The sequence below is a fragment of the Oryctolagus cuniculus genome, chromosome 1 (genome assembly GCF_051225735.1).
Source record: "Oryctolagus cuniculus isolate XC-2025 breed Fujian yellow rabbit chromosome 1, ASM5122573v1, whole genome shotgun sequence".
Lineage (NCBI taxonomy): Eukaryota > Metazoa > Chordata > Mammalia > Lagomorpha > Leporidae > Oryctolagus > Oryctolagus cuniculus.
The window spans coordinates 160,674,807-160,691,742 of record NC_142867.1 but is presented as its reverse complement, the minus strand read 5'-3'; the positions used below and the strand labels follow the sequence as shown (position 1 = coordinate 160,691,742).

The 16,936-nt window shown below is 41.4% G+C and overlaps 1 protein-coding gene across 7 annotated transcripts in view; it reads right to left on the bottom strand.

Annotated features, from left to right (window-relative positions):
• The window catches only part of PTAR1 (protein prenyltransferase alpha subunit repeat containing 1), a 57,032-nt gene extending 40,556 nt beyond the window's left edge, over positions 1-16,476 (bottom strand). For 2 of the 7 annotated variants that reach the window (XM_008256252.5, XM_051846459.3), the window contains exons 1-2: positions 15,768-16,476; positions 7,559-7,728 (exon numbers count right to left, since the gene is read on the bottom strand). In XM_008256252.5, coding sequence (XP_008254474.2) covers positions 7,559-7,728; positions 15,768-15,853 — 256 coding nt within the window. In that variant the 5' untranslated portion in view covers positions 15,854-16,476. Of the gene's footprint in view, positions 1-7,558; positions 7,729-15,453; positions 15,669-15,767 lie in introns of those variants that run through there. The other 5 variants (XR_016237052.1, XM_089336918.1, XM_089336924.1 and 2 more) reach the window with 5 other exon arrangements.
• Positions 16,477-16,936: the final 460 nt, after the last annotated feature.

The following is a 16,936-nucleotide window of genomic DNA, read 5'->3' as shown; positions in this document are numbered from 1 at the left end:
CTTCAAAAAGTTCACAGAAAATGCATATTATTAAAAAAAAAAAAAAAAAAACTCCTGTGCCAGTGCAGTGGTACAACAGGTTAAGTCATCACTTGCTATGCCAGCATCCCATACAGTGTGCTGAGCTGAGTGCCAGCTCTTCTACTTCCAATCTAGCTCCCTGCTAATGTGCCTGGGAGAACAGTGAATAACGGCCTAAGTACTGGGGTCCCTAACACCCATGCAGGAGACCCTAATGGAGTTCTCGGTTCCTGGCTATGGTCTGTCCCAGACCTGGCTACTGTACCCATCTGGAGAATAAACCAGCAGATGGAAGATTTCTATGTATTACTATTTCAAATAAATCTTTAAAAAAAAACCTATCTATGGATTTCAAAAATTTTCTGTACCAAAATAAACATCTTTTCACTCCATTCTCCCATAAACTTTATGAAATACCACTCTATGCCTATAAATAACCATCTAAATAGCTTCTTCATACATTTTAGTAATTTTTGGCATTAACAATACTATTAAAGGAAAACAAATAACTTCTATACTACTATTCATTTAATTCCACAAATACCTAAAGTATTGTCTATGTGCAAATTTTCAAAAGAAAAATACAAAAATACTCATAATCCACCCACTTAACATAACTTATTTTTCCTATAAAAACTACCCTTTCAAAGATTTTTACACATTTGTAGTAATGATATACAGTTCTTTTTTATTCAGCATTATTTCATTTGAATTCCCCTATATTGCTCTTAATAGCTAAACCAGAATTCCTTAGTTTAACATACATTACCACTTATTCTGTAAGAAGTTTCCTATTGTTTCTACTGCTATAGGCAATATTTCCACAAACATTTTAAAACAGACTTTTTCATCTTATAGATTACTTCCTTAGGCTATATTTCTTAAAGTAGGACTACTATATCAAAACAATATAACAATCTACAGTATGGATCCTATTAACCATTTACCAATTGTCCTCCAAATGGACTGCATCTTTTAATACTGCCAATAATAATATGAGTATACTTATGTACTTATAAGTCTGATCTATATATAGTTTTATTTTAAGAAATGAATGTGACAGATAAAAATTGCACTTTGTTGTAATTTGTATCTTTATATTATTAAGAACACTTTTTCATTTTTGTTTATACTTATAGTTCATCTTATGAACAGCCTATTCATATTCATCAGTTCTTTACTTTCAAGGTCTTGAGGCATAGGGGCTGATGCTGTGGTGTCGTGGGTAAAAGCTGCCACCTGCAGTGCCAGCATCTCATATGGGCACTGGTTCAAGACTCAGCTATTTCACTTCAGATCCAGCTCTCTGCTATGGCCTGGAAAAGCAGTGGAAGATGGCCCAAGTGCTTGGGCCCCTGCACCTGTGTGGGAGACCCAGAAGAAGCTCCTGGCTCCTGGCTTCAGAACCACCTAGCTCTGACTGTTGTGGTCATTTGGGAAGTGAACCAGCGGATGGAAAGATTCTCCCTCTCTCTCTCTCTCTGCAACTTTCAAATAAATAAATAAATCTTAAAAAAAAAAAAAAAAGTTGGTGCACAATGGAAAAACCTCTGGAAATTCTTTAATGCCTACTGATTTTTAAAGAATCATTATCACTACCTAGGAAACTGGTACTGTGTGTGATCAACGGCAGGTGCTATTTGCACTTCTAACATAACTCTTCTCGCCTCTCTTTATAAGTCAAGTTCATCCTCCATGAAAGAGAGACTTCTGTAAGGCAGCACAAGGCAAAATCCAGGAAATACCACAATTATATTTAAGTCCTCTTTTTTTTTTCTTTCTGTGAAGATAGAGGAGAGCTATTCAAAGCCACACTTTCTTTACTGGAGGGTCTCCCTCTAGGCAGGCAATGGAAGCTGATGGAATCACAGCTCAACTCCACCACTTACTACTTCTTGAGCAAGTCACTTAATCCCTTGGTTTCTTAGTGTCCTCCTCATATGTAAAATGGAGCTGAAAAACTGTACTACTTATAGGGGTATTAATGATTAAAATCCATGAAGTGTTAGAACAGTATATAAAATCACTATGGAATGCTAATTCCCATTACACACTGCTATCTCCTAGCCCCAGGCCATACATAGCCCTGGGACTGGATGCCACCAGGGGGAGGAAAAGGATTATCAAAGCTGAATGAATAGTGACTGCTGTACAAGGAGATACTTTTCAATTTCTAGGAACCCTGGGATCGAAAATATCAACAGCCTTACCTAACCTTCAGAAGGGGCCACTAACACACAGAACCACAGGCCCTTCTCCCCTTCTCCTTGACAAACTGTAACTCTTCCTCATTCAGGACTCAAGTTGAGAGTCAGATCCAAGAGGTGGGAGTGAAGTATCAGAAAAGGAAAAGGGTCAATGAAGAAGAAACCAAGGTATTCTACGTTATATGTAAAAAACCAGATCCTTTATTAATAGCGCTCTGAGAAATTGATTAGTATTCCCTTCTTTTGGTGTGGAAATACAGAAATTAAAAGTGTTAAGTAATATGCCTAACCTCACAGCTAAGTGACTTCAATGTGCTGCTGAGTTGAATCTGAATCTAGGTCTGTCTTTCTGCAAGGCAGAAGCTTTTTCTTCCAGCCCACTAATGTCAAATACTTTGTCTGGACTGAACCAAACACCTAAAGATAAACACATAAAGAGAAACAAAAAATAGTGGAATGCAACACTTTCATTTCCTAAATTTCATGAGCTACATACCCGTTGCTCTGCAACTACACCACAAAGATATGAACTGAAATTCCTACAGTCTCTTGAAATTAAGCAGGCCTCTCTTCCAACATGAGAATATATACCAGCAAGTGTTCCTTTGTTACATACACTCCAGCAAATAACTAGTGCATCATCACATCACAGGAGAAAATGAATCTGTACATTACACACTGGAAAGCAGCTCAATTCCAGCTGTAACAAGGTGAGGCTGTAAGGACACTACAGAAGTCAGAGAAAAACTAATATGCTCTCTTCACCGCAGAGCATTCTAGAAATGCCCAAGATCAGCAGTCACCTGGTAATAGTCACAGTTTTACCACTATGTCTGACAGAGAATGGTTTTCATGCATCTAGAAACAGACCCAATGTCAATTCAGACTGTTCATCTCTTCCCCCAGAATACACTCCGATTAGCTCAGGAAGAGAGGTTTGAGGTAAAGCTATGTGGTAAACCCTAAGACAGGCTGTGTTTATTACAGTATAGTGTCACGGAATCAACAGCTAGACTAAGCTAACAAACTCCTGTGACTCATTTGACAAGTGTCTGTTGAACATACAAAGGTGCTGAGTAAACAAAAGCCATGGTCCTCGTTCCTAACAAACTTACAACTTGGTTGGGGAAACAGGTTGTCAAAGTAATCGACTATAACACAGTGTGACAAGTATGCAAGCTACCTGAATAAAGGATTCCCATAAGAGTGCAGGGAAGGACGTACTGCTTCCTGAAGCAATCAAAAAGCCTTCATGGGACAGAGTGTGAATGCATGTGCATGCACACTTAAGCTGGAAGCCACACCAATGATGACAACAAAAGAGACGAACCTGGCCTGAGCAAAGGCATGGAAGTAAGGCAATAGAACACGGCAACCTCAAAGGAAGACAGAATGCAGACTGTGGATAGAACGTGTCAAAAAAGCAGCAGAGCAAACCTGATGAGAGGTGGCAACTGACACTACCTTGCTTTCTGAAGGGCATGAAGAGGTTATGATTTGCTAGAAAAAACTTGCCCCGTTAAGCAAACTAAAGGTTACAAACCCTAGACAACTGTTGCCACGCTAAGGCTTCTGATTAAGTGAAAACTGAAAAAGATTAAAAAAAGTGAAAAAGATTAAAATCAAGATTTTCATCTTGATTTTAAGCATTCATCTAACTACTTAAAAACACTTTTCTAGGGGCCAGTGCTGTGGCGCAGTAGGTTAATGCCCTGGCCTGAAGTGCCAGCAAGCCATATGGGTGCAGGTTTGAGACCCAGCTGCCACACTTCCAATCCAGCTCTTTGCTGTGGCCTAGGAAAGCAGTAGAAGATGGCCCAAGTCTTTGGGCCCCCTGCACCCACGTGGGAAACCTGGAAGAGGCTCCTGGCTCCTGGCTTCGGATCGGTGCAGCTCTGGCTGTTGCGGCCAATTGGGGAGTGAACCATCGGATGGAAGACCTCTCTCTCTCTGCCTCTGCCTCTCTCTGTGTAACTCTGACTTTTTAATAAATAAATAAATCTAAAATAAAATAAAAAAACTTTTCTAAACACTGCAGAAACTAAAATGAAATATATCTGAATACAACCATTAGCCTGGGGCTGAGACTCTTCAACCTTTGCTGTAGACTACAAAGTTGGTGGCAGAGGGTGAAGGAGCTCAAACACCATGCTAAGGAATATGAACTCTACCTGACCCTGGAGGCACAGTGAACCAAGATGAGATCTGTCTCAGAAAGCATCTCTCAAACTGTTCTTAAGTGCTATTAGGAAGTGCTGTTTGAAATGAGTGGCTAAGTGGCATGAAGAACGAGTGTAGGAAGGTCTAAAAATGGGGGAGACCAGACAAAAGATAACAGCTATCCAGATGAGAATTAATGAAGATCTGGCCAGCAAAAGAAATGGAGAACAGAAGATGGTTTTTGAAGAGATAACTGAGTTATGGACTGAGACTGGGCACTGTGAGAGGGAGGGACAAAAGAGAATGACAGAGGGCACAGCTGAAGATAATTTGGGAGAGAACTCTGCCCAGTGAGGACTCCAATGTTATGGTCTTTTCTTTTGCTTTTCGTATTTGTCATTGATTTCTCAAAAAAAAAAAAATCAAAATTATGGTATCATTCCTCCCCCAAACTAAATATAGCTATTATTACAGTAGACTTTTTAAAAATACCAATCTCTAACTAAATAGAATTGGCTCCCAAATACCTAAGGAAGTCAGTACATTAATAAAAACATGGATTTCACTGGGTTAAGAAGAAAAAAAGAATCCATCCCAGGAGTGAAGGTCACCTTCAGCTGCAGAATCTACCCTTAGGCGACTGCCTCAGATTCTGGCATGATCAATCATGCAGACAATGATGCTCTGAAGTTGTTTTTTTAAATTGTCAGCTTTCTTCATTTGGCTCTTCATATCCATCTAATAAACAAAATGATTTTAAAGTCACAGCCATTTTCATTAACTGCTTTTTCCCAATATTTTTGACATTATTTGCTTAGTAACATTCACCTGTGCTCTAATTGCTTTGATTCATAAGTCGGACAGAATACTCTTCATTACTCAGCATTTTCAGATATCATTTTCTGTTAAGTCAGAAATTCATGCCCTTATTTTTTACTGATAAGACTACAAATAAACGACTTGTATAGTATGTGACACCATGAGAAGTTATGCTCTCTTCACCTACTCTAACAAAGTGAAATTGAAAACTACTTCCATGAGGATACAAATCAAAAGCTGACTCTGTGCACAGGCAGTGGCATCAGGACTCGGATGCCCACTATTCTCTTGAGTGAACTTCACCATTTGGCCTTCAGCATGGGTCCCCCGGGCCCACCAAGACTAAACAATTTAACAAGGAGACACAAGAAGGCCTGCAGTCCCTGCCCAGAGAGGAAGAAACAGGGAAATAGAAGAATGTGGAAGGCCACAAAAAACAAGGTGGGCTGGACTCACATATTTTAATGGGCAAAAGCCAATGATCTGAAACAACTGCAGCTTTTGACTTTTTAAAATTCATGTTGCATTTTCTACATAAAATAATTTATCTTTCCCCTCCTGAGTTACATGTGGGCTTATATACAATTCTGTGCAGAATACAAACATGGCTTTGCTTCAACAAAACTAACCTGACTGATTCATTAGGTGATGAAATGAGAGTTTAAAAGATTCTAACAGTGAACACTCTTGCCTTTAAGTTCATGTCTAAACTCATGCTGCAAAGTTTATACCATACAGTTAAGCTATGCCTAAATTTAGGCACAGCTTTCTAATTAAGAAATAGATCTCTCTCCTGCCCCCAACTCTACCTTTCAAATTTTTTTTTAAAACGGAGGCCAGCATTGTTGTGTAGTGAGTTAAGCCACTGCCTATGAACATGGCACCCCATATGAGTGCCAGTTCAAGTCCCAGCTGCTCTGCTTCCAATCCAGCTCCCTGCTAATGCACATGGGAAAGCAGCAAAAGATGGCCCGAGTGCTTGTGCCCCTGACACCCACAAGTGGACCCAGACAAAATAACTGGCTCCTGATTTCAGCCTGGTCTAGACCTGGGGAGCAAATCAGTAGATGGAAGGTCTCTCTCTCCCTCTCTCCCTCTCTCCCCTCTCCCCCTCTCCCTCTCTCCCTCTGTGTAACTCTGTGTTTCAAATAGGAAAAAAAAAAAAAAGTAACAAAGGATTAGCTGAGTAAAATAATAACACAGAAAAAGATACTATTTTTCAGTAAGTCTTCCAATCAGACTACTTTTCCATGGTCTAAATGGGTAAAAATGCTATTAACCTATTATAACAATATGTTAACCACAGTGCTAAAAGGAATTCAAAGAAATCAGTGTGTCATACTTCTGGCAACACTCTTCCCCACATCTTGTACCCCCAGAGACACTGTTTATCATTCAGTGTAAACCTGACTGAACAAAAGGGCCATATATTATTCATCTTTCTATCTCCCACATTTCTCAGAACCACTTCTAATATGAGTAGGTTCTCAGTAATGACTACCAAATTGGTAATTAAAATTCTCTAAGAAATAGAGTTCTTATTCAAAGTCAGCCTCCAGGCACACTGAGCACTTCTGAAGGTACTACACATCGTATGTGGGAAGGGAAAGAAGCTTTACAACAGTGAAAGGTATGTTCTTAGATGGGCACTCCCTCAAAATAAGAGAGCTGATGTGAGCCTAAAAGGATAAACAAAATCTGTGCACATGAAGTCTTAATGGGTGGGAACACTAAGAGAACAGTCCAGCCTGTCTGCTGCAAAAAAGAACTCTCTCAGGAACAGAAGAAGTGAATGCTTGGATGGTTTTCCTTTGCTCATTTCAGCACAGGAATAGGACACAGAAGGCCACAGCTCAACTGGGATTCACCGTGCAATGGCACATTCATGAATCACTGGGCTGGTTCACAATATAACTACCTCCCCCACGCTGCCATTATCCCATTTGGACTGCTATATTCTATCGCCCATAAAATACTGAAGGATTAGCCTCAGAGACTGAGCTTACAGAAGCTAGAGTGCTCCTCAGTGGTATGTGATTTTTTTTTTAAGCCACAGGGTGCTTTCTTCAAATAAAATCTTATAAATGCCCCCAATACATCAACAGACAAAATCAAAATTGCTCCGGTTGCAATTTAACTGGAATCCACATAATCACTGTGGATGCAAAATTTAAAAAACTAGTGATCCATTCCAAACTCCTCACTTGACTGAGAGGTTAAGCACTTTCCAGGCAGCAAATGGAGAGACAGAGCTAGAATCCAGGAATGCCAACACCTAGACAAGGGCTTCTCTCACTATATTCCATTCTGCTTCCAAAAAGCCAGATGAAGAAGATACTGTTCATACTTACCATCTTTGTTCAGCCACTGCTTTCTTGTTCTGTACAAAAGGAGCTTGTTGTGTACATAGGGCAAAAGGAACTTGACACACCAGCTCTCCACACCAAGTTTGTTTTCAACCAGGACTATAGGACTCCGGTTATACCGTGCTTCAGGACATGGGATCAGGCCAATTTCATCTCTTAGTATGTAAAACATAAAGAGAATTAAATATAATACCAGCTTTTTCAAAAGTTTTCTATTCACAAAGAGTAGTTTTAAAATTCTAATATTTCCCCCTTTAAAAATATTACTTAGCTCACTAGATTGTTAGAAATAAAAAAACAAAAATGAAAAACCAGTTTGTTAATGATAGCGAGAGTATGGGAAAACTGGTCTGCTGTATTCTGTTGATGGATCTAAACACTGACCTATCTTTGGATGGCAATTTGAAAATGTAGGGTAAAATTTTAAATACACATACTCTGACACAGTTCTACTGCTCAGAAATTATTTTTTACCAAGATACACAAATAGGATGCTGACCACACCATTGCAACAAAAATAGAAACAATCTAAATGTTTATCAATTTAACAGTGATGAAATAAATATGACCCATCCATGTGATAAAACTGATTAAAAAAAGAAAAGGTAGATCTGCATATGCTGGTATGGAAACTGTCAAGTCACGGTAAAGGGGGGAAAAGAAGTGGGGGGGATGTTGAACACAATGTACACGCTAAAGCCTTTTATATAATTACTTTAAAAGATACATAGATGAGTAAAAAACTTTTTGGAAGTATATCAAGAAACTTTTGCAGACACAAAGGTATTGAGCTAAGATTTTATTTTCATCCAGTTTAAATTATCTAATCATTTGTATGCATCATTTCTATTTTAAAAAAGAGGTTAACAAATGCTTGCCTGGTAATAAATATATGCGGAGCAGAAACAAATATCAATAAAAGCTATCCTGTCAGTGAGATTTTAGGCCATTTTTTTCCCATCTGTATACTTTTGAATTAAAAAAGAACCCTAATAAATGTTAAAACACAAAATGTTTTCCAAAATTTGATGATCCAATATCCTAGCGGGAAACCTGGATTGAGCTCCTGGCCTCCAGCTTGCCTGTTCCAGTGCTAGCTGCTGTGGCATTTGGGGAATGAATCAGTGGAAGAGACTATCTGTCTCCCCATCTCTCTGCCTTTGAAATAAATAAAATTTCTTTATAAAGAGAAACAATGAGGAAGCTGAGGCAAAAAAGGCTAAGCTGCTGTCAAGTTATTTGATCCAAAGAAACAGTGCTTTGCTGCTTCCTAAAAAATACAACATGTACTGTATAAAGATAGGTAGGTCAGTTAGCTTCCAAATACAGTGTGTTTGACTTCAGACTTCTGTGCCTAGTCCCTTAGGTCATAGTCTACTTTTTTCCAGATAATTTAGAATTATTTTAAAATTCAAGGGACCTCATTCCTCCAGTTTTTTCATTTTTTCCATTAAGAGAAGACTGAGGTCAAATGAGGTTGAAGGGATCATCCAAGGTCATATTGCTAGTGGCTAAGTTAAGAATTTGGCCCTCTTAATACTTGGTCAAAACCCTTGAAACAAAACAACAGGACTTAGACCAATTCCTTCTAGATTTTTGGCAAGATTCTGTCCATTTGAATTCTACTTTCACACTTAAGTTGGAAAACTCAGAGAAAAGCAAACTAAAAGCCATTTGTCATCCCTCTGCTTTATTAATGTTTGAGTATTCAACTTTTTTCCCTAATTACAAAGGGGGACTACATGGGACATATTCTATAATACTTTTTTAGCAATTCACAATAAACATTGCTATATTGTGAACATCATTTGGGTTCTGAACTCATGTAGGGCTTTAAAACCAAAATGGTAAGTTAATGATACTGGGCAGCTACAAACTTAAGCCATGGGGCCAGCACTGTGGTGCAGTGGGTTAACGCCCTGGCCTGAAGCGCCGGCATCCCATATGGGCGCTTGTCCTAGTCCCAGCTGCTCCTCTTCCAAACCAGCTCTGCTATGGCCTGGGAAAGAAGTGAAGGATGGCCCACTTCTGCACCTACGTGGGAGACCCGGAGGAAGCTCCTGGCTTCTGGCTTCGGATTGGCGCAGCTCTGGCTGTTGCGGGCAATTGGGGAGTGAACCATCAGATAGAAAACCTCTCTCTCTCTCTGCCTCTCTTCTCTCTGTGTAGCTTTCAAATAAATAAATAAATCTTTAAAAAAAAAAAAAAACTTAAGCCAATATATGGGGAGGACCTTGGTCACCTGGGGTTTTCCCTCAGAAGGTAATTCTCACAATTACAAAAATTATTATAAAAGTCTGAGTTAAGCCTAGTGCTTTGCTATACTTCCTGGTTTTCCATGTGATCTCTCTACACCTGTGTTCCATAGTCTACCCACTGCCACTCTCATCAGAGGCCAAACCAATGTGATTGCCTGATCCTGGCCTTGAACTTCTGAAACTTTGAATTTAGTAACCCTTTCTCTTCATAAAGTCGGTTTCTTTCCAGTATTTCACTGTAGTAATCAAAAGCTAATATATTTTCTTAAATAATGCTTTACATTTTAATGATTACAATGAATGGGATATAAATATCAAATATATTCTAGTTTCCTTAGCAAACTGCTTCACTACCACTAAATTTTGTACTTTTAACATTTTTTAAGTTTCTTACAATTTAGACTCCTGATATTTAATGTGGTATGCCAATAACTACTTGCATTACCAAGAAGGTCATAGGATTTTTAAAGAAATAAAGATTCATTTACATATTTGAAAGGCAGAGAGGGAGGGAGAGACTTCCATCCTCTGGCTCACTGACAACCTGAAGCCAGGAGCCTGGAACTCCATCTTGGTCTCCCACAAGGCTGGCAGGGGCCCAAGTACTCAGGCCAAGTTCTGCTGCTTTCCCAGGCGCATTAGCAGACAACCAGAGTGGCAGTGGAGCAGCCAGAACTCATACGGATGATGGAGTCACAGGCAGTTGCTTAACCCATTACGCCACGATGCCAACTCCTAAAAGTGACAGACTTTTAACACTCTCAAAAAGATACTACCATTTTCCCTTTGTACGTTACCTCTGCAAGCCACCCCAAAGGCTCAGGAATATGGAATGAACTAACATATTTACTTAAGACATACACAGCCATGACACACTTCTTTGAGACCCTCACCTCGTAATGGGATCCACTGGCTTCCAGAAGAAATTGAAGCTTCATATAATACTGATACTGACTTTGCTCCTTGGGTTTAGAGAGCTTTGTATCTGTACCTTTCAGAAATATCAGGGGTCCACCAGAATAGACCTACTGATCACATACAAAAGTAGCATCTACCCCTTCCCTTCTGGGAGAAGCAGATACTCTCCCAATACGAACACTTAACCCTGTAATGTAGGGCAACCAGAGAGAAAACAGCCCAAGGATTCAGGAAGTGAAACAAATCTTTTAAGTTTAATACTTATGTTGGTTTTGTTTTTTTTTCCCCTAAATGGAATTACACTCAGAATGACCAAAAAGAAAAGTTAGTAAAATATCTGAAGAAACTGACCCTTGCATATTATTAAAATTTTACTGACAATTAAAATATTTCAGAGATCTCATAAGCTTTCTCATTAATTCTAAAGATTACCAACTTTGTGCATCACTGAAATTACATTACTGACTTTATTTAGAAAACTGATTATATTTAGAAAAAAGCTATAAACAATAATAAATTATTGTTTATTGTTATGTACCATGTTGTAGGTTAGGTTTTCCATAATATATCATTATTCTGCACAACAATCTTACAAAGTAGGAATTTAATCTCCATTTTATAGATAATGAAAGAACTTTGTTGCAGTCTACCCAGCTGACAAATGACAAGCCAAGATTCAAATCTAATCTAGGACTGTGAAACTCTAAACTCAAACTTTCACAACTATACTATTGTTTAAATAAATGAAAACCAGAATATGACTATTAGACTCTATGGTTCCCTATTCTTCATTTCTTTTTCAAGATTTATTTTATTTATTTGAAAGGCAGAGTTACAGAGAGAAAGGGAGACACACACAGAGGGCTTCCATCTGCTGTTTCACTCCCAAATGTCCACAATGGCTGGGGCTGGGCCAAGCTGAAGTCAGGAGCTTCTTCCGGGTCTCCCACATGGGTGCAGGGACCCAGGAACTTGAGTCATCCCTTATTGGATCAGAAGTGGAGCAGCTGACATCCATACGGGATGCCAGCATTGTAGGCAGGGGCTTAATGCGGTGCACCACAGGTGACTTCACCTATTCTTCATTTCAATTGGTAGAAATTCTAAAAACACTTTTTCTATTCCTCTACCCAAAAATCTTCATTGGGGCCTACCACTACCTACGAGCTATTTTTTCCTCAATTAACTCTTTTTCAGCCTTCATGTCTCAATTTAAATGTTATTTTCTCAGTAAGTACTATTTTGAACTTCTGATCTAAATTGGGATCCCCTGTACTTTTTTCAAAGTACCCTTCCTACCTGTTCTGCCTCCTTTGATAATCTGTGTACCGATTTGTTTAAAGATCCTTTAGGACAGCAACCATACCCAGTTTGTTCACTGATCTACACCCAGCATCTAGACCACTGACATTTCAGCATCATGCCTGTCAATCGAAGGCACTCTTTCACTGAATGTAGGAATGGAATAAAAAAAAAAAAAATCAAGCTAGGTAGTCACAGACTTCCATAATCTGGCCCTCCTGTATATTCCCGAACACATTTTGCTACTTTTGGTCAATTCATTCCTTGTTCTGTGGAGTTCTTTAGCTCCCTCTATAAATCCTACCTAGACATCAATGTCAAGTTTAAAATCCATCTCCAGTAAGAGTCCTGGCCCAGGTAAATTCAATGTCCTCTCTACTTCTATTAGGCTCTACGTCACTAACTCATCAAACTATTTTGACATACTCCCCTCAACTATAAACTGCTTTGCAGGGTTATTTTACTGTTTGCAGGTAGGTCTTAGGTATACAGCAGTCACTGAGCACATGTGGCCATTATGGATAAATCAATAACAATTAAATAACTCTTAAAATTCCATCCCTCAGCCGGCGCCGTGGCTCAACAGGCTAATCCTCCACCTTGCGGTGCCGGCACACCGGGTTCTAGTCCCGGTCAGGGCGCCGGATTCTGTCCTGGTTGCCCCTCTTCCAGGCCAGCTCTCTGCTATGGCCAGGGAGTGCAGTGGAGGATGGCCCAGGTGCTTGGGCCCTGCACCCCATGGGAGACCAGGAAAAGCACCTGGATCCTGGCTCCTGCCATCGGATCAGCGCGGTGCGCCGGCTGCAGCGGCGGCCATTGGAGGGTGAACCAACGGCAAAGGAAGACCTTTCTCTGTCTGTCTCTCTCTCTCACTGTCCACTCTGCCTATCAAAAAAAAAAAAATTCCATCCCTCATTTCTATTAGGTGCATTTCAAGTGCTCAATAGCTACATATGGCTAGTAGCTATCATACTGATTAAAGAACACCTCCATTATCCCAGAAATTCATATGAGTGCCTAGAGTAGGAAAACTATATTTTATACTTATTTCCAAATAGTCAAAGTACCTATGGCATCTAAACACAAGAGTCTAATGAATAATTTTAAAAATAATAACTAGCTGGATGCTTATGTACTTTAACATGACCTTAATTTTACTATAAACTGCTATCTTCCACATTTGCACTGGGTCTATACATTGAGCTAATGCCTGTCTCCAGGTCAAGCCTTCAGTTGCATACTGAAGTCACCATATAAACACCATTTGTATTGTATTTCCCAGTTTATAAAGTGCCACACATTCATCATTCATGTGGTCAATATCTGTGCAGTGAGAAACACAGAGATTCTGGTTAGGCCTAATACTTAAGAGTGGCAGTTGAGTGCCACTGTGTGGAAGTGATTTTCCTGTGTTCTTTTCAGCATCCCAAGATCAAGAGGAAACCAAGGCTGAGAAAGGGTACCATACGCAAACCTAACAATAACAAATTCCACAATCTACCCATTCCAACTTTGATTCCTTCTGGCTGGATGTTTCTACATAGATACATTTAATGGAGTAGATGACTGCTAATAAAATTACAGTCTAGCTTATTTAGGGGAAAAAAAGGAAACTAAAAGTAAAGAATGAAAAACTTTGATAATACTGAAAGTATAATTAAGATAGTGAAGTTAGATATTAACTTTAAAGGTAAACATGCTTTTCATTTAAACTACATATACAGTCTTTTTATTTGGGGAGTTAAAAGGGCCAGATTGGGGAAGTACAATTTTGAAAAGCCTAAATTACAAGATATTTTAAAGATGAATGGTAATATCAACAAAGATATTTTTACACAGGGAAGTATGCACTAACATATAGATGAAGACTATTTAAATAAACAATGATTTAAACTATTAAATGTTTCAGACCAGCACTATACATCATTACTTCAAATGCCCAATACAGTTGAAACTTTTCAACTGAACAAATGCAATGTTTATAAATAACAGTAAATTATAAACTGACAGAATATGCTGAGACTTCACAGTAAAAATACGACTAAGGGACGGATATTGATGTACTCTGAGTTTTGGCACACAAGATCCAGAAAAATTGGGATGCAGCACAAGCTGCACTGTGTCAAACTGCCAAGTCAATGAACACTCAAACCCAGTTTCTCGAAATATGAAATAACAATGCTCTTTCAGTCCACCTCGGGGAAGAACCAAGATGATTATATTTTTATTAGACTTCTAACAGCTGCTAAATTTCTTTTAGAAAAAATAACACCAATGATGAGTGAATAGGGCCTTTATTAGTCCAACTTTTTTTTTTTTGAGGATGTGTCCTGTTTGTACTAAGGCTCCTAATCTCAAAAAAGAGTGAAAGAGGAATATACAAGACATCAAAGCATTCTTCGGAAGGCCCAGCAGCCGCTATGGTGACTGCCAGGAAATCATTATAAACACTCGCATTTTGAAAAAAGCAGCAGTCAGGAGGGGAAGGGAAGTGGATGGGGTCAGAGGCGGCAGGTGTTTTGAGGTCACCAGTTTCGTTTTTAATGAGGCACAGTTGCATTATCTCCAATTGTGCACCACAAGGGAGCAAAGACATCTGAGGGCCTCCTGAGTCTTTTGTAAGCATCACCTTGGAGTTTCGCAAAGAACACACTATTACGATGTAGGGCTGGCACCTCTTTTAGGAAGGAAAAAAAACTGAACAGGTTAGTTAGAATCCTTTCAAAGCATAATCAGTCTTCTGATTTAAAAAATACAATACTAAAAACAAACTCCAAAAACAGTGAGATGAAGCGCAAAACTGGATTCCTTGTTTCTTTCATCCGGGGAGGAGGGATGGGAAAGGAGCTACACCCTTGCTTCTTCCGTGCCCTGCTTTGTAACAGTTGTAGCTATCTCCGCCTTTTAATAGCTTCCTTTGCACTGTTACATAAAAGCCAAAGTGTCAGCAAGAGTACAGACTCTTCTGGTATCTTCAGAGTACTCCGAATAAAATGCAAAAGGAGGAGGAAGAGATACATGTGTCCATCCTGTAGTGGCCAGTTAAGGAGGGCAGCAGGGCGCGGATAAAAACAAACCCGCTCCGCTCACTTATGAATCAAGCCGTGCTAAAAAGTGTCCAGGCGGCATCCGCTCTGCCCCAGACCCACACTGCGCCCTACACAAGTCTCTCTGGGAACCGCACCGTTCACCTTCCAAACACAATGTCTCGCCGGAGTCACTTTACAGTCTTGTGACAAGTGAGGCGCAAGTCACAAGCAGCCTCCGACTCCCTTCGGGGGGACAAACGGAGGGGTCTCGGCCCAGCCAGAACAAGGCGGCTCGGGAGCCCCCTGAACCACCGTCCCGCACGAGCCCGCCCAGACCCACGCGGCTGTGTGCACCCGTGAACCTCGCACGGACCGCGGCTGAGGACCTGCGGATGAAGTCCTTCGAGTTTCCTCAACTCCCGGGGAAGGGCGCCCAGGGACAGCAGACAAAAGTCGTTCGAGGTCACTTCCAGGGACTCGCAGCGAGCGCGTCCCCGGGCCGAAAGGCGGGCCTCGCGGAGCGGCCCACCACGTCCACCCGGACCGCACTCGCCATCCTCTCCGAGGGGCGCGAGGGCCAGGACCCGCGCCGTCCGCCCGCCAGCCGCCCGAGGTCGGCTCTAGGCGTGGCCCCGCCCCCGCCCGCCCACGACCACCCCCCGGAGGCGGGGGAGGCGCGCGACTCACATGTGCGGGTTCCTCCTGAAGGCGTTGGTGATGTCCTTCACCACCCGCTGCACCAACACCGCCACCTCCTCGCTCGTCTCGGCCATGTTGGCGGCGGCTCGGGCGCGCCTCCGGGAGAGCCGAGCGGCCGGCGGGAGTTCCGCGGGAGCGCGCGCGAGTGCGCCGGTTTGGCCGCGCCGCCTGCCGCCGCTGCCGCCGCCGCCGCCGAGCACTTCCGGGTCACGCTGTCGCGGGCGGCGGCCACGCCCTGGCCAGGACCCGCGCGGGTCTGAGTTCGCGTGGAAGGGTCTGCGATCTGGTGTGCGCACGACGGCGAAGACGGGTCGGGTTCGTTTAAGTCGCCGCTATTGTAACCGTTAGTTTTGTCCGGGCTGAGGACGGAAGGGTCCGGAAGAGCCGAGAGCACCTGGAGAGATGGTGAACCGCGAGGACCGGTCCTCCGGAGCCCAGCTCCCGTCTGCGCTGTTTTCCCAAGCGGAGCGATGGGGAGGTCCCAAGGGGCCCGTGCTACTGACCTCCTTCTGTGGACCTGCTAGTCAGTCTCCGCCTGTGCGCTCTCCAGAGCGGCCCTTCACAGTTCATTTAAAGCCGTCCGTTACTGCATCAGACACGGAAAAGGGAAGGAAGGCTTGTTTGCCCTCTGGATATAGGGAGTAGAAGTCATGCATTTTTTAGATTTTTCTGCTTTGAGTGTACTTCATTTTTGCACAACGTTTAGTGGCCTTGGAACGCTGAGTCAGTTCTGGAGGAAAAGTGCCAAGGTCCTGATGGTTTGCCAACAATGGCCATTTATGTTGCTACAAATAAGTTTTGTAGGGAACAAAAAAAAAAGTAACCACTAGTGTAGGATTGAGAGGGGGAAAAAAGGATCTTGCTACAAAGAAGTTTTGTAGGAAAAAATGTAACCAGTAGTGTAGGATTTAGAAAGGAGGGGGCAGGCACGAGAATGTCTGTTTGTTTTTAGAGAATGTTCCAGGAGAACTTACCTTGCAACATTGCACTTTAGGGCTTCTTCACCGCAAAGGAGCAGTTAAAGCTGTAAACAACCAGTTTGAGTCATATTTTTAGTATCCTAAACTGAGCTTTCTTCATTGTGAATTACCCACCTAGGGGAGGCCTTTGCTGCTCTTTGCTGAACATACTATGTATAAAAATGTAATGCATAAAGG